This window comes from Dipteris shenzhenensis, chromosome 6 (assembly GCF_047967505.1).
Source record: "Dipteris shenzhenensis isolate YYH24624 ecotype China chromosome 6, Dip_SZ_1.0, whole genome shotgun sequence".
Taxonomy (NCBI): Eukaryota; Viridiplantae; Streptophyta; class Polypodiopsida; order Gleicheniales; family Dipteridaceae; genus Dipteris; species Dipteris shenzhenensis.
The window spans coordinates 19,834,114-19,858,015 of NC_141601.1; the positions used below are offsets into that span (position 1 = coordinate 19,834,114).

Sequence of the window (23,902 nt, forward strand, 5' to 3'; positions counted from 1 at the left end):
CTTCACACCCGCACATTTGGAGTCCTCTCTCTTTCTCACTCTCTCCCTCTTGCTCTTCTTCCCCCTTCAGGCCCTTCATTACCGTGCATGATTATCTCACAAAAGTGAAGCATGGACAGGTGGTGCTACATGGACGGTACTGTGTTCCAAGAAAACTTACTACTGCGGACCTAGACCTAGAGGAACAGAAGATGCAAATTCAAGGACCAAAAATTGAGGGCGCCTTCTAATCGTACTCTTCTGAAGCGGCCGATGGAGCATCTACATTGACCTGTGGGTAGCATTTGATCTTAGGCACTCGCACATTTTAGGTATCACATGGGGCCCGGGTTGGGTCAATTCCAAGACCCCTAGCTCTAAGCCTTAGATGTTGAGTGATTGATACATTAATTGAATGTAGCACAGAGGGGTCATGGGGTAAATTTTCAAAGATGCAGAAATTTAACTCACACCTTAACCATAAGGCAAGTGTTCTTTATCTATTGGCTAACTTTGATTAATTGTGTTTCCACCCGTCTTGTCACAGGCATCGACAAGCCCATGGACATGCTGGATAGCCAGCACAGCAGGTGCCATGTAGGCAGCCATGTCAGCTGCCACGCAGACAGCCACGTCAACGCACGTGGCAGGACTGCCACGCAGGCAGCAAACAGGCCAAGTCGACAGCAGCCCAAAGGAAGGCAAGGACATCGGCAGACGTGCCACATCAGGAGGCGACGCCAGCAGTCACGTAGTGCTGCCACGTGGCAGGTCGGTGGATCAGGGTACAGCAATTGGCCATTTTTAGGGCCCAAGGGGGCCTATAAAAGGCAGCCCCTTGGCCCTCATTCTTCATCCACTCCTTAGGCCTTCAGAGGCATAGTTCAGCAGCTCCTCAAGCCAGGATCAGGGCAGTACGTCCCACAGCAGACCAGCAGGGTGGCCTTGCCTCTGCAGGGATTTCTATAATGAGGATTCACCTCCTCTATACGGTCTCTTTTCCATTACAGTTTTGTAGTGAGGGTTTTAGCCATTTCATCCGGTTGTATTCAGCCCTCTGGAACAAACCTTGTTTATATATTATTTTCCCTTTTCGGAGGCCCAATATATTCTCTCCCTCTGATACTCTCACTCACATCCTATCACTTGTGTATTGAGTGCATCATTCTTATAGTTGAGTTAGTATTGAGCAAGAGAGAGAGTGAGTCGGTCTATTTCCCGCTACATTGGTATCAAAGCTTCAGTTTCCTTCTTGAGGTAGGGAGGGTCAGTTTATGGACAGCCTCACTGTTTTATGGTCCAGACGAGATCCGGTAAGGACGCCATGAGCACTAGTGAGCAGTCCAAGACAAGCGGGGAAGAGGGATCAGGTTCCGAACCCCTACCACCACAGAACAGAATCCTGCAGATACTTCCATGTCTACCATGACAGCCTTGTTGCAGACTATGATGCAGATGCAGCAACAAGAAGGCTCTCTTCAACCACATAACCTAGCTTCAGGAAATGCGGGAAGATTGTGAGCAGGCCGCCAGAAAGCGCGATAGGGCAGCTCGAGAGGCAAAAGAAGAACGCGATCAGGAGGCTCGAGAAGCCAAGGAACTCTAGGACAGCGAGACTTAGGAGGCCAAGGAGCTCAGGGAACATACAGCTTGAGAAGAGAAGGAAGAATGGGACCAGCATCTCCTCAGTTCTCTACTCCAACCATCGAGATGGGTGGGGCAAGGAGAGACTTCCACCTCCAAACAAGCCTTCTTTTCCAAGGACACTCAACTTCACGCAGTACAATGGTAAGCAAGAACCCTTAGAGTTGACTTCATGGCTCAATCAGTTCAAAAGTTATATCTCAATGATGCCTACGAGCGACAATGAGCGGTGCATCCTAGCATCCATGCACCTTACAGGCGAGGCGGTCACCTGTGAGGACCACTATGATGCAAACGAGGAGACACCGCTTTACAGATGAACGGAATTTGTGAAAGACATCCGATCACAATTCCTGCCACCCCAGTACCTAGACAGGCTTCAGAGTCAGTTCTACGAGCTACGCCAGGGGGACACCGAGACGGTGAATCATTATGCCAACAAATTCACTTAGGTGTTCGTACAATTGCAGCTGGAGGAAAGTCAGAAGCTAAGCAAGTTCCTTCATGGGCTGCGTTCAGACATCCAATGGTACATCCGTAGTTTTCGTCCACGAGACTGAGTGTGCATACAAGCTTGCTCAGAGAGCTCATGCACAAGCGTCAAGGACCCAAACAGATCAATAGTAAGAAGCCCCCAGATTCTGATGCTCTTGATGGCGGGAAGAAATCCGACACGGGGTAGCAGAAGAAAAACTAGACGGCAAAGCACAGCAATAGCCATGGAGGGTACTTGGATGCAGCAACTCGAGCTACCTATGCCAAAGAAAACCGCTGCTTCTTTGCCATGAGCAGGGGCACAAGAAGTAGGATTGCCCGCATTTCAAGAAGCTTCAAGCACATGGAGCCACATTAGGTGGTTCTTCTACAGCTTTGACTCCAGCCAAGACTACCTCAGTGGTGATAGAGGAGATCGAAGATCGACAGGAGAGGAAATCTCAACGGTTTCCCACGATGTTCCACTTCTACAACTAGGTCGGCAGCCAGAAAGTCCTTATTCTTATAATTCACATATGTAAGTCCAACTATTACAATAGTTCCAGATGTGGAGCAGCCTGAAATCATTGATGAGGCAGGTCGTTGAAACTGAGCAGATCTTACTTCATTGGTTCAAAAGAAGGACATGCAATCAACAACGCTTGTATGCAGTCAAATTCGAGCACAGGTGCTCCCATGAGGCCCCATGGGTGGAAGAGGATTTTTTCACAGAATGCCCAAACCTCCTTGCAGCATAAAAGGCGGCTTTTTTCCTATCCAAGTTCGAGTTTCAACAAAAAGGGATGTCACAGGCATCCACAAGCCCGTGGACATGCTAGACAGCCAACATAGCAACTGCCACACAAGCAACCACGTCAACTACCATGCAGACATCCACATCAACGCAAGACTGCCACGCAAGCAAGCGGCAAGCCAGATCAACAGCAACGCGTAGGCAGGTGATGACGTTAGCAGATGCACCACGTCAAAAGGTGACATCAGCAACAGCGACGTGGCAGGTCGGTGCAACAGACTACCAGTCTGTGGAGGAAGGTGCAGCAGTCGGCCCAAGGGGGCCTATAAAAGGCATCCACTTGGCCCTCAACAGCCGGAAATTCGGGTGTCAGAAGGGGAACGGGGGAACGGGAACCGAACGCCACGTCATACACATCACGTCATCATAAGGCTTAAAACTATGTCAGAAAATGGAAGAAACTAACATTTTACAGCTTTAAACTTTATATACAAGCTTTAAAATACCCATTTTAAACTTTCAAAGAGCAACACATAGAAAAAACAAAAAAAGGGACATTCCGGCCTACTACCTGGAACGGCGTTCCAGACGTTCCGGATGTCGGAACGCCATTCCTTGGTAACTATGCTTCATCCACTCCTTGGGCCTTCATAGGCATAGTTTAACAGCTCCTCAAGCCAGGATTAGGTCCACAACAGACTAGCAGTCAGTGAGGAGTCACCTCCTCTATACAATCTCTTTTCCATCACAAGTTTGTGGTGAGGGTTTTAGCCCCTTCATCCATTTGTATTCAACCCTCTCGCCAAGACCTTCTTTATATATTCTTTTCTCTCTTCGCACGCCTGCTATATTCTCTCCCCCTAACTCTCTCACTCACATCCACAGCATCACTTCTGTATTGAGTGCGTCATTCTTACAGGTTCAATTAGCATTGAGTAGAAGAGGGAGTGAGTCAGTCTCTCTCTTGCTAACACATCTCCTTGTGCACAATTTCAACTCGATTTGTTAGCTTTTTGCTTTTCTCCTTTACTACTTTTTAGCCTGTTGTGTTAAGCTAACCCTACAAGCATAGTCACATGAAAACCTGTTTTGTCCTATTGAAACCTCAAAACAACGAAACAAACGAAATGTTTCAAAATAGGACAAAACACTCTCAAAGTAACCTCTGTTCACCCAACTCAAAATACACGTTTTTGCCCAATTTTTTTCTAAAATCCATACGCTTTTAAGTTTTGACTCCATATATATTAAATGATATAAAGTTGAAACTTGAGAAAGGAGCTTGAATTTAAATAAATTTGAAAAATGGGTTTGTGTTTTGAATTTCTTTTTTAGGTGTCTTGACTTGTATTTTCTTTATTCACTCTAAACTTGAATATAACATATACCTTTGTAAAACTAGAATATATCCAATCATACATTTGTGTTGATCTAAAGTCCCTACATATAATATATCTTATTTGCCCCTATCCTTGTATATATTTAATATTATTTTGAAACTTATCCAATTTAAAGAATGTGTTTGTGTTTTGAATTTCCTTTTGTAGGTGCCTTGACTTGTATTTGTCTTTGTTCACTCTAAACTTGAATATAAAATATCTTATTTGCCCCTATCCTTGTATATATTAAGTATCAATTCGAAACCTATCCGTTTCATCCAAAAAACAAAACTAAACATGTCGAAACAACAAAACGATGAAACAAACAAAAGTTTCTTTTGACTATGCCTATGTGTAGCCTCATGTATATTAGAATCTCACCTCCATTCCACCTGCTCGAATTAGAAATTTCTTGACCAGCTTTCTTGGTGGTTTCACTCATATCTCCTCTCCCCACAACTCCAATTCCAGTCATGTTAGCTTCCATGTGTGCCAGCTTCTATCTTGACACTCATGCACCCAAATTGCAGCACAGATCAGCTCCCTACAAGAATTGTCAGCCTTCCTAAAGCCCACCCTTGCTGCAACTTGTGATTACTGCAGCTCCCATGTTCACTTCAAGAAAAATGATCATCTCCTACCATGTCACCTCCCACTGCTCTCAAAGCCTTCCTTTCTAAAAATGCAGCTAGCATCATCCTCTGACATTGGAATCCTCCAATGTAGATCTGATCCTACCAGGGATTTCCCAAAGGAGGATCATAAACATAGTTACAAGAAGCGTTTCGTCATTTCGTTGTTTCGACACGTTTTGTTTCGTTTCGCTTCGTCTTTTCAGGCGAAACGAATAGGTTTCGATTTGATACTTAATATATACAAAGATACGGGCAAATGCGAAATGTTATATTCAAGTTTGGAGTCAACAAAGAGAAATACAACTCAAGACACCTAACAAGGAAATTCAAAACACAAATCCATTCTTCAAAAAGTCAATCTCCTTTCTCAAGTTTCAACTTTAGACCATTTAATATTTATGGAGATTTGACAGGACGAAACGGGTTTTCATGTGACGAATTCATGAAGAGTGAAAGCTGGGAAGTTTGGTTATCTTCTTTTGTACATTGAAGAGTCTGAGTACATGGATTTTTGCCTGGGGAATCACTTTTGGACAGATATATATATCATGCCTTGTGCATTATTTATCAATATGTATCTCTTTGTTAAATCAATAAAGATAGAAAATCAGCGGGTATCAGACCCTGAGCCCAAATAGAAAAAATAAAATCACCAACCCAAATCTGAAATGCATGACCCTCTCAAAGATATGCATATTAAGTCAAGACTTGTGCTTACCAATGAAAGGACTTTGTCAGCTTGAAACTGCGCTTCAAAAAGGATGGCACGAGTGTCTGAACAAGACTTTCCAAGGTTCTCAAGCATGTCTTCAATTGTGAGGCACAAGCTAATCCGAGAGCTTGCACTTACTAAAGATAAACCATCTGTATCTAATCTGTTTAATAAAGGCTCTGTTGATGAAGCATTTGTAGCCCTGTAGTCATGCTTTTGCCACTGACGTATCACATCTGGTTTTGCCAACTTTGCCTCGGTTTCCTGTACAATACCAGAAAAGGCTTGTAATCCAATTCTTTTTTGCAACCTCCACCACTCTTAATGATTTCCAGAAATAAAAAGCAACCCTTCACAAGTTTGTTTCCAATTCTCTGCTAAGTAGAAAAAGTAAAATTAATAAATTGACTATGAGGTCAAATGTTAAATAGGACCTAAGCACTTCTAAATTCAAGCTAACCACAAATGCTGTGATTTACATGTTACAGCAAGCTTGCTCACTTTCTGAACCATATACCTAGATGAATCCAGGAACATTCCTAAACTCATCCTCTAGAAACACAACATAGTGCAGTTTCAATCTCATGATAGTCAACCATAAACTCCATCACAGATAGCAGGGACTAGCTACTATGACATCCCCACTAACGTCATCAGCGCCCAACAGTGGGTGTAGACCATAGTATAAAAATTGTGCTCTCACACATACAAATCCACACACCCACACATACTTTAGCATCCATTTATACAAAGTCTACGTACTGAGTTTCTGTCGGCACTCTGGAGAGCAAACTCAGCCATGATGAAGGCTAGCACTAAAGGAGAAGGCTAATCAAAAAGTAGTCCAAAATCTCTTCATTCAAGCTACAAAACTGCTTGTGAAGTCTAAACGATTTCATTTTAGTCTCTCCCAAACGAGCATCTAAATCTAGCTGATAGGGCAATTCACCATTTAAGATAGAAAGAATTATCGCAATACCAGCAGACCGCAACATGGACAAAAACTTCACAAGGTGAAATTTGCATGTCCGCTAATACAGCAAAAGCATATACCTAGATGAATCCAGGAACATTCCTAAACTCATCCTCTAGAAAGACAACATAGTGTAGTTTCAATCTCATGATAGTCACTCGTAAGGTTGAAAACATAAACTCCATCACGCATAGCAAGGACTAGCTACTAGGACATCCCCAATGACCCCATCGCTTTCTGAACCAATTCACTTTCATCAGAAAGGGATATGTCTCAATGAATCCAACATTTTGCTCCAACTCATCCTATAAAAAGAAGAATGAATAGTGCAAAGTTTATTTCCTGGAAGTCAATCACGAGTCATCTGCATCATGCATAGCATGGACTATGTAATGAAGGGGCGGAAAGGGCTATTTTAGAGGCCCTTTATTGGCCTTTTAGGTGGGAAATGTGGAGAGACTATATAAGTCTCCATCCACCACTCATTGTACACTTTTGATATGTGACATCTAATTCTATCAACTCCCTCCTCCTTGCTCCTATGTGCTGCCTACACTCTCTCCCAATCTCTCTCTTCCCCTCACTCTTCTCTATCTCTTCCTCTCCCTCTACCCCCTTTCCTAACTCCTCACTCCTTCATCACCCTTCCTCTATCTCCCTCCTGCCACTTCTATCTCCTTCCTCCAATCTACCCCTACCCCCTTCTCTACATTGATATCAAAGCTCTGACGCTAGCACCTTTGTTTTGCTTTCCTTTTCACCTTCTTTCCAATTTTCAACAGTGCACCAATGCCAGCAAATATAAGCGCTCAGGGTGCAAGCGTCAACGCCAGCATCGCCAAGGGCTTCAATATCAACAACACTGGGTGACTAGCAGATGCAAAATTACAAGAAGGTAAACAATGCCTCAGGACGATCAAAATATTCATATTGCATCCCTACTCCTTCATTCGAGCTAAAGTGGAAAGGACCATATCACTTTGGCCTACCTTGATCAGGCCAAATAGAAGGCTCGTGTATGTCATCATGTCTGTCACCTTCTCACATCGTAGTGGGAGTTGAGGTGTAGCCCATATTCTGCAGTAGGTCATTGTTCGACGCCCCAGCTTGGTGGCTGTCCGTCAAACTTTGTTCGCCTATTTGTGCTGCAGCTGGCTTGCAGCAAGCCCTCATGCAGCACGACCTCTGACTTGCAGCTTCCCCCATCCGTTTCATTGGTAGCTGCGCTGCCCATGACATGAGTTTCGGCCTTGCCAAGCTAACCTCCATTGCACCTAGTTGAATCGAATAACTAGCAGGACAAAAATTTTGCAATACGTACTATTTATTCCTCACACTGTTATAGTTGATAGTACGTTTTCTCAAAGTTATACAATAGCATGCATGAGTGTTTCATGTGTATAGATTTAGTACTTTCTCTGCTATTTTTTCTATTTGTCTTTTTTGTGAGATACCATTTCTCGGTTCTAAACTGCGTCATGATACTTTCTAAAGTTTTGCAACAATTTGACACTCGAACAAGCACAAGACTACGTTAGTAAAGTAAAAACCTATTAATACTTTGGCAACCACAAATCTTGTGTAAGCAGCTTTCGAGTGCAGCATGGTATCCAGTGTGACGGTGTTGATCGTGGCGCGTACAAACACTAGAAAAGAACATACTCCTTTCTTAAGCAAATTGGGAGATCGTGCATGACTTACCATAGGAATGGTGTTTCCTGAAACTCCCGCTGTAATGCTCACATCTCTACCCTTATGTTGGAGGGTTAGAATATTCTTCACATAATTGATTCGGGGGTTGACTTGCTTATGCCAGGGCATGCCGAGAATTACATCTAATCCTTGAAGTGGTGCCACCATGAAGGGTAGATGATCCACGCACCCCTAGATGTGTACCCCAAGCTTGCCGATGATGGGGTACACCTTCTCTTCTTGGTTCTTGAAGGCTGCAATTTCCTCCAAGGCTTCTCCTTTATCCTCTGGGGCTATCCCCAAGTTTTGTGCCATCTCATGAGAAATAAAGTTGTGAGTAGCTCCACTATCAAACAAAAACAAAGCGGATTGATCCTTTACCTGACCCCATGTTTTCAACAAACTATGGGTGTCATTTACAAGTCCCTTTTCTGGAGGTGCTTCCACCTTGTTAACTACCAAAACTGGCTTTTTGGGGGCTGCTTCTTTGTTGCTGCTGTTTTTGGCAGCTTGAGGGCATTCGTAGAAGTTGTGGCCTCGCTGGCCACACTTGAAACACCACCCTTCGGAGTAATACTTTTGCTTCTATTGTGGAGACAATGAGCTGAAAGTGCGGGCTGCTTTCTTCGAAGGAGGCTGGCTGGCTTACTTTTGCTCTTTTGGTGCGTCCTTTGCTGTCTCCTTACCCTTTTGTTCCTTGGAAGAGGTTCCCTGGGACTTCTACTTGTTGCTGCTGCCGTTCCGCTTGTTGGAGAAAGACTGTTTCTTCTCCACCTTCAAGGCGATGCTGATGGTGTCTTCGAGAGAAGCAGGAGTGGCAATGTCCACCTCATGCTGAACAACATACCGTAGGCCAGGAAAGAACTTTCTTTGCTGCTCTTTTTTATCCTTCCTACTAAATGCTTGAATTTTGACAAAGTATCCCAACATACTCACTGACTTTCTCTTCTTGACGTTGGCGGAGGATGTCCCACTGCACCATTGTATCTCTCTTAAACTCCTTAGGCAAGAAGTGCCTCATCAAGTTCTTCTTGAAGTGCTTCCAGGTGTGGGCTTGCTGTCCAGTGTTGACCATAGCTGCCCACCATAGTGAAGCACGGTCTTGCATGTGCAGGACGGCAAACCAAATCTTCGCCTTGTCTTTATACTCATCCCCCTCAAAGAAATACTCGAGGTCTCGGATCCAAGCCAGCAAGACCTTGGGCTTGTCCTCTCCCTTGTACTTGGCAAACTTGAAGAGCTTATCTCCAAGAGGTACCTTATGCTCTGCATACCTTCGTCTCCGTGGACGTCTCGAAGGAGATGGACTCCGATGACGCCGTCTACCTCGAGGAGGGGAAGAAGAGGATGTTCTTCCCTCCTTGTTGGAGTTGGTGTTGTCCGCACGGTCTCTTCCTTGGGATTGGGGCCCTATGTCATGAGATTCTGCTTGGTTGCTTTCCAGCACTTGAACCTGTTGAGCGATGTTTAACAAGAGAGCACTCAACTCATGCAGGTTAGGAGGAGGGTCAGGTCCATTGGCTGCCATAATGACAAGATGACTCAATGAAAAAGACTCAACAAGAGAAAGCACAGAGTACAGGACCACTGCCTAAGCTCTGATACCAATGTAAACTACTCGGTGCTTTCTATCAATTCAGACAACGGATTTTGAGAGGCGTTTGAATGAAATGATTGTGAGTTGCCAAACACATATACTTGAACTTAAGAGATTGCAATTAAGCTCGAATTAAGACCTATACAGCTTAAACACAAAGTGACATCATTGGAAATTGCAATATGATTGAGGGGCCAAGACAGGGCCCCCCCCTTATCCAGGCTCACTTTATTCTTGAAAATGGAGATACAAGACCAAGGTGCAATGCACCTTCCAAACTGATAAACTCAGTGAAATTCTTTGCAGGGAAAGCCATACATTCGAGCTTCCTCTCCCTTCCATGACACTGATCATGGCACCCAAGCGTGCCCCATGTGATTCAGTACATGACAATGATGAGACTGCTCAGTATGAGCAAGTGCCTACCACAGTGGGTGCATCTGCTGGTGGTACAAACATTCATACCACTCAGCCCCTCTCCCCTGCATGTCGAGAAGTGCAAGCACAGTTTTTGGATGCCTTGCTTCTATGCTCCAAGGTGCTTTCTGCCAAATAGGAGAGCGGTTCCGCCAACAACTCACCATGGCCATGGCTATGCAGGATACCACTCTTGCTCAGATGGGACAGCAGATTGGTCAGCAGATCACATCCTGCCATTGCTATGCAGGATAAGGGTAAGAATCCCGCACCCCAGCATGGGGATCAGTCAAATAGCCATGATGAGTTTTCGGGACAACGCAAAGGGTTTATGGCTGATGCACATGTGCATATGAGCACCCGTTTTTTGGACCATTACATGTACCCCAACATGGGGATTATATTTGATTTGGGTGATGCCTTTTCTGTGCCATAGAGCGCTTTCTTGACAGATGCAGGCCACCTTTCGGCTCACAGTTTTCTGCTTCTACACAAGCTGAAACGTCTATACTGGGCCAATCTACGAGTAAGCATCCGTTCAATACTGAACTAGTGAGTATGCCTGGATCTGGTTTTGGGTTGCAGGGCTGGGAGCGAGGTCAATCCTCTTCTCAGGCTTACTGCGCCATCTTTTCAAAGGGATGCCTTTGGGAGGTAGACTCGGCCAGGGCTTCATGCTTCTATGGCTCCGACAATAACACTTTTAGCCAAACACAACCTATGCATCAGGCGGTGGGGGTTACTATGCAACAGAATGCTGGAAATGGGCAGAAATTGACCATGGATGATATGCTTTCAGATGCCTTATGCTCTTACTGGGCTTTGCCTGAAGATGTGCATGGTGAGATGCCTTTTTCTCAATATGTGAGTCTTAAGCGGCGTGAGGATGCACGATATTTTGATAGGTAAAACAAGAACTATGCAGCCAAGGACGTGAAGGATAAGCTCACAATTCTTAAGTTTAAAGAAGACACTCGCACTCCCAATGAGTTGGAGGAGTGGCTCACAAAGCTGGAAGACTAACCCCAAGATTGGTGAGCAGCTCATCATCTTTACAGGTATGCATTTGCAGGACTATGCTCACACGTGGTGGCGGTATATGAGGGTCTCCTCAAAGGCCAACCACATGGAGGGGTTTTAACGAATTGATGGCCACTACCTTCGTATCCCCACTCATCTTGGATCATTACTTGGCTGAGTTCTATGCATTGTCGTAGACCGGTACAGTCCAAGAGTACTTGCAGCGCTTCTGGAGGCTTTCCTTGTTTGTGCAGGACGTATTTGAAAAAGGAAGCTGCTACGTTTCATCCATGGATTGAGTCCTTCCCTGGCTGCAGATGTGAAGGCACATAACCCTCAGACTATTGAGAGGGCAGCCCAGCTTGCGGAAGTATTTAAGCCAAAATATTCCAGCAAGTATAAGAATGTTACAGGCAGTATGCATGGTACTGCGTATGAGGCTGAGAAGAAGCCTAAGTTGGGTGATTGGAATGATAAGAAATCTGCAGCAGTTCCTTTTCCACAGTTTCCTACTGTTTTAGGGAATAGGATGGCCTATGCCAAGCCATACAGGCCATCAAATGCAAAGCGAGAAGCCAAGCCTACTGCTGGAAATGAGCAATCAGCAATTCAGCAGTATACCAGGGCCATAATGGACAGTAGGAAGAAAGAAAACTTGTGCTTTAAGTGTGGAGAGAAATCGACCCCTGAGCATCGGGATGTGTGTAAGATGCGGAACACTGGTTCAGCCAAGCGTGGCATGATCATTGAACTCTCTGATGATGAGGATTTGGTTGATGCCACAGATTCCTTGGATGCCTCTCATGATGAAATGGCGAGAATACATGAGGTGGAGGAGGCTACTGACATTGGAGCCATGAAGGGAACTGGTTTTCCTTTTGATCCAGGTGGTGCTACTGATCATGATGTTCATGGTATGCAATCAATTGACATTCAGCCCGCTTGTTGCATGCGAGGTCGTAGGCCTACATCTTTTCTTGTGGAGCATCAAGTTGCTATGCCTTTTCACACAAGTGAGGATGGTAGTGCTAATGCTCCTATGGATGAAGAGGAAATTCATTGGGATGCCCACCCAGCCAACACTCTATGTCATCTCCCATCATGCTTTGATGGGTGCCGAAAATGCTGAAACTACCAGATTGAAAGGGATAATTATTGGCAGGACTGTTCACGTGTTGGTAGACAGCAGTAGCACTCAAGGTTTTATTAATTTCAAAACCTTAGAAAACGTGGGACTGATTGCTACTGAAATAGATCATGGGCTGAGAGTAGAGGTGGCAAATGGACAGCATATGATCAGCAGATATGGTTACCAGGATGCAAGGATTAAGTTCTCTGATGATTATGAATTTACAAGTGATCTCTTGGCATTGGATATGGGCCGAATAGATGCTGTCCTGGGCTGTCATTGGTTGAAATCATTGGCCAAAATCAGTATGGACTTAAATGCTTTGTCCACACGGGTAAATCTATGACAATGCATGGTATTGCAACCCCTAAATTGCAGGTCATTTCAGCAAGGCAGCTGGTCAGGGAGCTCAATTTCTAGTGCATGCATGTTAGCCTACATGTAGGGATCCTGGGAAAGCAAGGAGCAAGGTCCTAGGTTGCTTGGAATGCTAGAAACCCCTAGCAATTAATGCCTTGGGGGTAAAAATGGTGGTTGGATCCAAGAGGGGGACAAAAATCCCTAAGGATCCAAGGTTGGGCCCTTGGAATGGACCCCATAGAGAGGGCAAGGGGAAAATGCATTTCAAGTTGGCCATTGGAGTGACTACAAAGAGGGCTTGCGGGCGAACTAAAGCCAAAGGGGGAAAAGCAAGCTGACGGGCAATGGGGGGCAGCATGAGCTATGGGGCAGGAGGAGGATTTCGAAAAGAGAATAGTGGGCTGGCTGTTGGTCATCACGCTGGATGGACAAAAGCAGTAGAGCCTAATCTGCCTTCACAGCCACCCTCATCCACGTTTAAGACAACAGAACAACACCATCAGAAAGCAAAAGGCATTCATTCAACATCCGTGTCTCTACACACCTCTATATACAAACGCATACTCTAGCCACATTTTCTCCGGAAGCCTAACAACCTCAGAAAGAAACCCAGTGGACTACACAGCCCAGCACAAGCTCCTACTGACTGATCAGGAAACACATACATGACCCATGAAACATAACACTCCAGAGAATGACAACTTCAGAATTGCATAACTGCCATGAACACATCCTGACAACTCAAGGTATAAACAACCATGCTCATATCTCCCGACAAAATATGTGAAGAACAATCCTAGATCTCTTTGACCTCAAGTCATTCATCTGCTTCATATACTCAAAGCCATCACCCCTCTTCTATGCCATTAAACACTTACAAAGAGTTCTTCAATTCGCACATAGCCATCCAACACTACTACCCCATAGCCTATGAGCAAACTTCATGAACAACATGCTATATCAAAACCCGCCACAACTCTCTGAGAGAACCCACACTAAGAGAAACATAAGCAGCCAAGAGTTTCACAAGTCCTTCCTATGATTCCAGACTACAATCGGCCAGTCTTCTTCTTGCGAGATCCACGATCATGTATGGCGACAATCACAGAGCTCTTTTTTCGACCAAGAGTATGTCATCTTCACTTTGGATTTGCACCTTTGGACTGCATGAAACTCATTGTCTAAAACCATCTGCTGGCCATACTCCCATAGCATAAGTAATGCCCACCCTCTTCACGAAACTTGTCGCCTTTCCCTTTCATGGGATGATCACAAGTATTACCACTCTTCTCTTGTTCACAGGGCTCATGAAGCACATAGTCTCTGTCACCCAACTCCTCCCAGTGTGCAGTCGTGTACTCTGCTGAAATTTCCTCTCTCCAAAACTCCTCGGCCTCCGCTCCTCCAGTCTCACGTCTCGGCCACTCTTGGCTGCTGTTCACTTGCTCACAAGCTCCTATCAACGAGAGGCTCCCCCCAAGCTACAAAGCTCCAAAGTAGGCCTTCAACAAGCAACAGCCCACTGCTCCACGCCATCTCAACAAGTTGCACCACCAACAGCATCTCCAAATCGACCTCTCCACCAACAACCCCTTCAATCCAAAAGCCTCCAGCCACATAGTAGCCACACCCGTCACCCAGCTCGCAAAACAACTGATCTCCACTCCTCCCTCCACAGCTCGCAGTCCCGTACTCTTCTTTCTTCACCAGCTCATGTGCCCTCCCCATATCTTCTTCTCCCACACAGGCCTCTCTCTTTGCTCATGGAGTTCCCGCAATCGAGTCGCCTCCCCCCATTGCACACAGGGCTCTCCTACTTTACATATACTCTCAGCCTCCTTCAATAGCGACGCCCTCCTTCATTCAGGAGCTTCCAGCCTCTTCGCTGCTGTCCCATCGCCGTCGGCTTCTCCAGCAGAACTTGGCTCCTGTAAACTATTTCCGGCTTCTCATACTGATGGCGCACACCTTAGCGACCCCAGCTCCAGAATAAACACCCCCCAGCACGGCAGTAGCGTCGCCACCTCTTCTCCAAGCTCCTTCTTCCATAATCCCCTCCCCCGTTCCTCCTAGCTCATGGTTCTGCTCACCTAGCTCCTCTCCGAGCTTGCAGAACCCCCGCCACTTCCTCTTTCCTTCTCCGGAAACCCCGATTCTCCCTCGAGCTCATGATCACCTCCTCCCAATCCTCCAGAAGCGTCCAGCTCCTTTTTACGTAGACACCTCATGCATGCCTTTTTTATTAGAGCCACGTCATCACGTGAAATTCACCACTCTCCATAAAAAGATGCATATAGCCTCCAAGGCACATTTTGGACCTTTTGGTCACTCAATTCTCACACATATTAGCATGCACCTTAAGACTTGTATGCACCCGTGTACATGCTCATGAAAAACCCCTTGGCATGGACATCAGAACATATCAAATTCCTGTAACATGCAAGACCATGTTGACTCAGGAAAATGTAAAAAAACCCTTCATGACTTGACTTTATAAGACCCCAAAAACATTTCACTTGACCACACACTGGACACCCTTGCTCTGGAAATCTGGTACAATCACATTGCTTTCCATCATCTCCCAGAAGTCCCTGTAGAAGTTTCTACCATCTGTACATCAGCTCACTTTGCATCCAAAGAGCATTCTTTTTCCTGCACGCAAGCACTTTCAGAGCTCTCTGCACTCTGGCTGGGAGTCAGATCACACATAGCTGGACCTCAATGCATCTGTCCTTCCCGTGACCACATTCTCCACACCACTCACACTGTATCACTCTCATGTGCGGATTTCTTCCCATTGCTTGCAACACAACTTAGAACATCTGCTCTTTCAGTCTTGTAAACTGAAGTGAACTCGTCCGTGGAGGCACCAAAACGTGGATGGACAAAAGCAGTAGAGCCTAATCCGCCTTCACAGCCACCCTCATCCATGTTTAAGACAACAGAACAACACCATCAGAAGGCAAAAGGCATTCATTCAACATCCGTGTCTCTACATACCTCTATATACAAACTCATACTCTGGCCACATTTTCTCCGGAAGCCTAACAACCTCAAAAAGAAACCCAGTGGACTACACAACCCAACACAAGCTCCTACTGACTGATCAGGATACACATAGATGACCCATGAAACATAACACTCCAGAGAATGACAACTTCAGAATTGCATAACTGCCATGAACACATCCTGACAACTCAAGGTATAAACAACCATGCTCATATCTCCCGACAAAATCTGTGAAGAACAATCATGGATCTCTTTGACCTCAAGTCATTCATCTGCTTCATATACTCAAAGCCATCACCCCTCTTCTATGCCATTAAACACTTACAAAGAGTTCTTCAATTCGCACATAGCAAGTAAAAAACATATTTACATTTTTGTCCACACAACGCGAGGGGATGGCGAGCTAGTTGGCTAGCTAAAGACTATGCAGGGTCTGTGGATGCCTAATGGGATGTGGAATGCCCCAGATGCTAGAAAGAATGTATCCTTTATGTAGCCTCAATTTCAGGGCCTCTCACTTAATTAAAGAAATACCCAAAGGGGCGTCAAGGTTTCGGGCCAATCTATGTCTTCGTCTTGGTGCAGGGGCACACACTCTAGCTCCCAATCTGCTAGTTGTTTACTTGTTAGTTCTACTACCCTTTAATTTATTGACGGCCGGTTTCATGCCCCCAAGGAGAGATGTTGATCATGCCATAGTCCTAGAGCATGGTAGTAAGCCAATTAATAAGACCCCGTACCGTCTCTCTAAGAAGTGGCAAAGAAGAAAGACGGTTCATACCGCATGTGCATCCCCAGTACTCCTGGTAAAGAAGAAAGACGGTTCATACCGCATGTGCATTGACTACAGAGACTTGAATATGTGGCATGCTTCATCTGCTTCATTTGGGATGGCATGTGGCCGGATGTGGTTAAATATGTCACTAAATGTTTGCCTTGCCAACAGAATAAGGTGGACAGTCTCTTACACCCATTACCTATTCCAGAAGGCAAATGGACTCACATAGCTATGGATTTCATCACAGGGTTGCCTTCTACAGAGAGGGGATGGGATAGCATTTATGAGTCGTGGATAAAATGACAAAACAGGTTCACTTCATACCCACTTAGACCCAGTATTCAGCATCACAGGTTGCTTGGCAATTTATTGAGCATGTTTTTACACATCATGGCCTCCCTCAGGAAACTGTCAATGACAGACATGCAAAATTTATGGGTCACTTTTGGCAAGAGTTATTCACAACAGTGAGTACTCTCCTCACACCTAGCACTGCTTGCCACCCTAAGGCAGATGGACTGTCAGATAGGGTGAACAAATGGGTGGAGGAATACTTGAGGCACTTTTGTCATGATACACAAAAGTCCAGGGATAAGTGGTTGGCTCGCTGAATTTTGTTACAACAGCACCAAGCACCTTTCTATTGGGATGAGCCCTTTTGAAGCAATGTATGGATGCAAGGTTGGGATGCCGCCTTTAATTTCAGACATGGCTGTGAAAAAACAGCAAGCAAGAAGTGACTTGGAAAGAATGGAAGCCCTTCTGCAATTGGCTTAGAAGAATGCAGGATGCTGCGGATGAACGCAAGAGGTATTGTCTTTTGATTATGTACACTTTGTGCCTCCATAAGAACCGAAAGGTAACACCAACACGAAGCTTGCACATAGGTTACGGTCCCTACAAGATCATCTGCAAAGTTACAGAGGTGGAATATGAGTTGGAGGTACCCAGTACCTCCAAGATTCATAATGTTTTCCATGTGTCCTTGCTGAAACCGCATATAAGACAGCATGTCCAAGTTCTTCCTAAGCTACCACCTATGGATGAGGAGGGTCACATCCTCTATGTCTCGGAGCGCATCATGGGTTTCAAAGACCATGTGTTCCCAAACAAGGTCTACATAGAGTATCTCATCAAGTGGCAGGGACTCCCTAAGGATGAGAATTCATGGCAGCCAGAAAGCATTGTCCAAGACTACCCCTATCTCCTACCGGGCTGATTAGTAGTTGCTGTTTGCTGAACCTCTTTAGACAGCCAGAATGTAAAATTTTGAGGGCAAAATTTTATGGGAAGGGATGGCTGTAATGAGGGGGGGGAAAGGGCTATTTTAGAGGCCCTTTAGAGGCCTTTTAGGTGGGTCTCCATCCACCAATCATTGTACACTTTTGATGTGACATCTAACCCTATCTACTCCCTCCTCCTCCCTCCTACGTGCTGCCTACACTCTCTCTCCCAATCTCTCTCTATCTCTCTCTTCCCCTCACCCTTCTCTCTCTCTTCCTCTCCCTCTACCCCATTTCCTAACTCCTCACTCCTTCATCCCCCTTCCTCTATCTCCCTCCTGCCACTCCTCCAATCTGCCCTGCCACCTTCTCTACAGACTAGCTATTATGATATGGAGCTCACCGACGCCTAAATGTTACTCATGACAAGACAAACACACCAGATGCAGGGCAATCCTTAGAGCTAGGATCATGCCCTTCTTTTCCATTTGACCCAAGAGGCACAAGTTCGCATGGTCCTTTCGCATGTAACACCCCTGGGATGAAGGATCAAAAGAGGGCCACTTTTTAGCCCATTGCTAGCAATTCACACGGTGTTTCCAGAGTTGCACTAATTGAGCACCTTGATGCATGCCATTCCATGCACAGGATGATGGTCAAGGTGAGCCCTTTGATAAAGAAAAGCAGTATTAGGATGCGCAGCCAAGCTTCTATTCCTTATCCCAAGATAATGCCAAGACACATGTTTGGGAAAATTCATAGTTTCAGTAACACAAAGACCTTACAGAAAGTTTCAACCTGGGTATAGTCTCATCTAGGGCGGAGGTTAGCTCTCTATAGAAGGGAGGACAATCAAGACATCTGATTTCGTCAAGCACTATTTTTGCCATTTCTCAGCTCCTTCCTATCAATAGAATTACGGAGTCAGCAAGTCAAAGGTAGTCTTGTGTGCTATGCTCTGTTCGAAAGACTCTAGACTCCGTTCTCTTGGACAGAGGTGGCATAGATAATTTGAATGAATACTCGATAAGGAAGGTCGATTTATTCACTGAGTAGAGCAAGAAGATGCTCGAGTTGGTCAGTACCTTTGGTCACATCTAAGAACTAAATAGTATTCCTGTGTTATGACTAAATGACGTTAAGATACACCTTGGTGGACTGTCGGAGGAGCAACTATGCACTACTTTGAGAATTAGCAGATTTCATCCTGGATACTGTGGCTTGCTGATTGCAAAGAATTAGTGAACTGGAGAGAACAAACAATTGAATGTAAAACAAATGGGAAGAGAGCTCCTTTAGTGCTAGCCTTTGTCACTGCTGACTCTGCCCTTCACCAGGGAGTGCTTAGAGAAACTCAGTACAACGACCTTCGTATATATGAAAGCTCAAAAGTGTGTGTGTGTGTGTGTGTGTGTGAGAGAGAGAGAGACCAAAAGAATGACCTAGGTTCTAGGGCAAATTAGAACTAGAAAACCTCAATTAACCTTAAACTTTGTACACGTTTTTTGCAAAATTGCAAATAGTATAGGTGACCTTCAGAGATATTAGTGACCTTAAAAATTTAAGGAAATTAGAAACAAAACCACAGCATTTGGCGGCAAGGGATAAAAAACCTACACATTTTAAGAAAACCAGAAACAAAACCACAGCATTGGGGGGGGGGAGAGAGAGAGAGACAACGGAACAGTCAAAACAGAGGCCTCAAAATGGAGAGGAGACACATTCATGCTTTTCAAGGCTTCACTATGGTTTTCTTTTACCTTTTATTGGAAAAGGGAGAGAACACCCCATATCCGGGGATATTCCTGCAGGCAAGAAGGAGACAGGGAAGTTACAGAGGATCATAAATCCGATGAGACGTGGAGTGAGCCAAGAAGGAGGCTTTGCAAACCCCCACTTATTCTCTCATCTAATGGTTGATGATCCTGAACGTACCCAAAGCTATGGACCAAAAACACTTCATGTAGTATGGACCTTGAAATCCAAAAGGGAGTAAAAGCTGATGGCACATTATGATCGATTGACAAGTGTTCACATGACAGGAGAACGTTCTTTGCTTTAGATATGCCCACAAATTCTTGCAATGGCTTTACTAACATACTAGAACATGACATCATCATACCTCCATCTCCCTTGCTATGGAAGCTGCTTTTTCTTGCTCTAATGCATCCACAGCCACATTATACGCTTCCTGTAAGAAATGACATCAATAATCACATCAACAAGTTAACAACCACACAAAAGCTGAAGAGTCGCTTCAGAAAAGAAAACAAGCTACAAATGGTTCCACTTTATACCTGTAAGAGAGACAGGTGATCTAGCAATGACGCATGGGCTCTGCAAGCTGAAGCTTCATTTATCCTCCCCTCTCCGATTAGCTGCATCAAGAGCTTATCATAATCTAGACTAGCGAAAGACTGTGTGTCATCATTAGATTGTTTCACTTTCGTTTCATCGCCTGCATAATCAGGTGGATCAGCGCTATCTTCTTTCAACAATATGGACTGTCCACGGATTTCATGAGCATTTCCATTTGAAACTCTGTGGTTGAAATCAAAGTGCAGTAGCTTCCCAAGATCTGATTTAAGATCGAATAGTTGTTCTTCCAAATCGTTGTTTTCACCACCTTTGACATTCTGATGACGATGAGAAGATGAACTGTTGGAAAAACCAACCGGGTCAACTGCATATCCAAATGAATCCCTTGTGGTATTACTACCGGACACAAGGATTTCACTTTCTTTATGAATGTTTAGACCATTGTTGTTCCGACTATGGGCATCTGTGGCATGTGTCTCCGTTTGAGGCTCTGCATAAAGGGACGCAATGAAATTAGAGAAGTTTCCTACATCTGATGGCAACGAACCACTGCTTAAAGATTTACTCCTGGAATGCCCTTGAAAAGGTCCTGTAAATTTCTCGCTAATGTCTTCTCTAGACTTCTCGTTTTCCAACTCCTCTTCACCGAATAACGATAGTGGTATTGGAGTAGAAAAGTTCTCAATTACAGAACCCCTCCTACTATGGCTCAATTTCTGGCCAGACAGAGTCCGTTGAAGGGGTAACACAGTTGCTTGAGGTGTAAGGCCATTGGTCCAATTGTTAAGACCTTCTGCATCCAATCCCTCTGAAAACTCTAACATAATATCGGTAGCCCCTGCTTTATTAAAATTCTGAGGTTCAGCAAAAAGAGCAGCATTATCAGCCGCAAAAAACACCGGCTCTGGTTCCAGGGCCTGTCCATCCAGTTTCTTCGCAACCTCCGAGTTAGGAGTCACAGTTTCCTCGATAGTAAGATTTGAAAACCCGGCAAAATCACTGAAAACATCCGGCGAAACTCCAAATGTCCCATTGGCAGCTAGCTTGGCGGATTGCTGGTAGATCCCTCCAGGCTTTGCCCCATTCGTGTTGACTTCCGTTGCCGATACTTCCTGTACAGGACGTGAGTTCGAATCAAACCAGTCGAATGCTTGGACACTTTCCTGATTTGCAGACTTCGAATGCTCTACGAAATCTCCCCAATCATCGTCGGAATTAATCTCCGGCGTTTGGGCATTGCCTAGTCCCCAGGCATCTGCTGATTTGTCTGCGGTGAACAACGGAATTTGTTGGGTTGTAGCAGAAAAATTCCCGAACAGATCATCAGGGATTACGCTCGGGCCAGTAGTTTCCGATTTTGCATTTGATGGGGTTTGAAGTAAATCAAAGATGTCGTGAGATCCCTGGCGTTGCGACGTGAGACTAGTAGATTCCACCACTGAAAACCCCGCATTTGAGAGCGCATTTGCCCGGAATCCTTCAGCTGGAACAGACTCGAAATCGCCGAATTCGTCGTCGGAGTCGATAAACCCAGGATTCGCCGCCAAGGAAGAGTTTGGCTGCAAATCGCCAAATACTGAAAACGGCAAAGGCTCTGATTTTGCAGGGACGCCATGGTTTGTACTAGAAACAGATTTTGATGGAAAATCGAAGCCCAATCCGGCTAGAAACTGTTCGTTTCTGAAAGGCGAATTGGCACGAGGCAACGATATGTCGTCCGGTTGGGAGGCCATGGCGAATGCAACTTCAAAATCCATTCCATTAGATCCGCAGACCTCACATGTTGTGCAATCTCGCGATGCTCTGCGACAATCTCATGCACATGAGCGCATTCGAAGACGATTTCACATCTGCGCAGATCTAGCGACACCCAAAATCGGAAACGCAGATAGCTCGTTCTCGATGCCGAGCGCGGAATCGAAAGAGATCTATAGCGTAAGGGAATGCGCACGGTTTCTGAAGCCCTTCCGTCTCTCTCTCTCTCTCTCTCTCTCTCTCTCTCTCTGGCTCTCTCTGGCTCTCGCTCTCGCTCTCTCTTTTGCTCTCGCTCGCTCGCTCTCTGCTGTGTCTTTCGCGGCTTGCTGGCGTTGCTTACGAATGCTTTTCAGCGCCTTCTCCTCCGAGAATCGCAATTGTTCTGAATCAGCTGGCGACCGACTGTCTCCGCGCGATCTCCGTGATCTTGGAGCGCCGTTGTGGTGTGATTCTCGCGAGGATCCAGTGGGGAGGCAGCAGAGGTTGCTTGGTTGCTGTGGACGAGGAAGACAGAGGAAGAGCAGCATATGAACGGGAAAAGAAATGCAATCAAAGAAACGTTAAAGTCTCACGTTTTATTAATCATAAACAAAACAAGACAAGTTTAAGGACAGGGTTTTTTTTTTTTTTTTTGGCTTGCTCACTCATTCATCTTGTACTTTCCTACACACTATCATCAACATTTCTAATCCATTCACTTCACCATGGCTTTGGCTTTCGCAGCATATCGATCGAGGGATGTGATCTTGTCCGGCCTCATGAGCAAGAGGCGGTGCTTATCGAGGCACATTGCAGGGTTTCGGGTGGACATTTTGCGGGGGCAACAACCGCAAAGAAGATTCTACAAGTAGGCCTATGGTGGCCAACCATGCAGAAAGTTGCCGGGTGGTTCGCAAAGAGTTGCGATCTCTGTCGACGGTTGGGTCAACCAACAGATCGCGATCGGATGCCCCCAAACCCCATCTTGCCACTTGAACCATTCCAAAAATGGGGTCTGGACTTGATGGGTTGCCAACTGGTTTCGAGGGACGTCGTCGCTCCAACAGTGGTGGGGACAAAGACGACTCAGGAAGAACACGATATGAACTGAACAAAATGCAGAGAAACTGGATGAGGTTTTACTATAAGCAAGTTTAAAAGGGAAGTGGTGGTTGACTCGTTCATCTTCACACTGTAATCAAAATTTATAATCCAATGACTCATTCTTTTTAGTTCCATTCCACCATGGCTTTGGCTTTTGGAGCATAAATCGAGGGAAGTGGTGGCTGACTCGTTTCAAGGGAAGTGGTGGCTCAAGCAGCTGACAAAGAAGATAAAGGAAGAGAAGGATATGAACTGGAAAGGAATGCGAAGAAAAAGGATCAAGTTTTATTATAAGCAAGTTATAAAAGGGAAGTGATAACTCATTTATACATCCACTTAACACTATACTCAACCTCTTACTTATTTCTGAACCAATGACTTATTTTAAGTTCCATTCCAATCTGGCTTTGGCTTCTGGAGCATAGATCAAGGGAATTGGTAGCTAACTCATTTCAATCTAACTCTTTGATTCATTCAGTCCATACTTCACAACTTAAGACGATGCTCAAATGACTTATTTTACATTCCATTCCAATATGGCTTTGGCTTTTGGAGCATAGAAGTGGTGACTGACACATTTTAAGAGATCCTGTTGATTCATTCATTCCATACTTTACTATTTAACGCTTTGCTCAACCTTTTATCTATCTCTAAACCTATGATTTATTTTAAGTTCCATTCCAACATAGCTTTGGCTTTTGGAGCATAAATTAAGGGAAGTGGTAGCTGGCTTTTTTCAAAAGATCCTGTTGATTCATTCATACTATACTTTACGACTTAATACTATGTTCAACCTCTTACTTTTCTATAGACCAATGACTTATTTTAAGTTCCATTCCAAGATACAATGTGCTCCACTCATACTCTAGTGTCACATTCTCTTCCCCCATTTCTCATGGTCTCCTACTTTTGTAATTTTTTGCCTTCTAATGGATACAAGGGAACTAATCATAATGGCTACTATGTGTCC

General features: G+C 44.9%; 1 protein-coding gene across 2 annotated transcripts in view; it reads right to left on the reverse strand.

Annotated features, from left to right (window-relative positions):
• The window catches only part of LOC147900907 (uncharacterized), a 55,513-nt gene extending 33,135 nt beyond the window's left edge, over positions 1–22,378 (reverse strand). For both annotated transcript variants that reach the window (XM_087375795.1, XM_087375796.1), the window contains exons 1-3: positions 20,073–22,378; positions 19,898–19,966; positions 5,584–5,841 (exon numbers count right to left, since the gene is read on the reverse strand). In XM_087375795.1, the coding sequence (XP_087231921.1) occupies positions 5,584–5,841; positions 19,898–19,966; positions 20,073–21,851 (2,106 nt within the window). In that variant the 5' untranslated portion in view covers positions 21,852–22,378. The remainder of the gene's footprint in view (positions 1–5,583; positions 5,842–19,897; positions 19,967–20,072) is intronic.
• Positions 22,379–23,902: the final 1,524 nt, after the last annotated feature.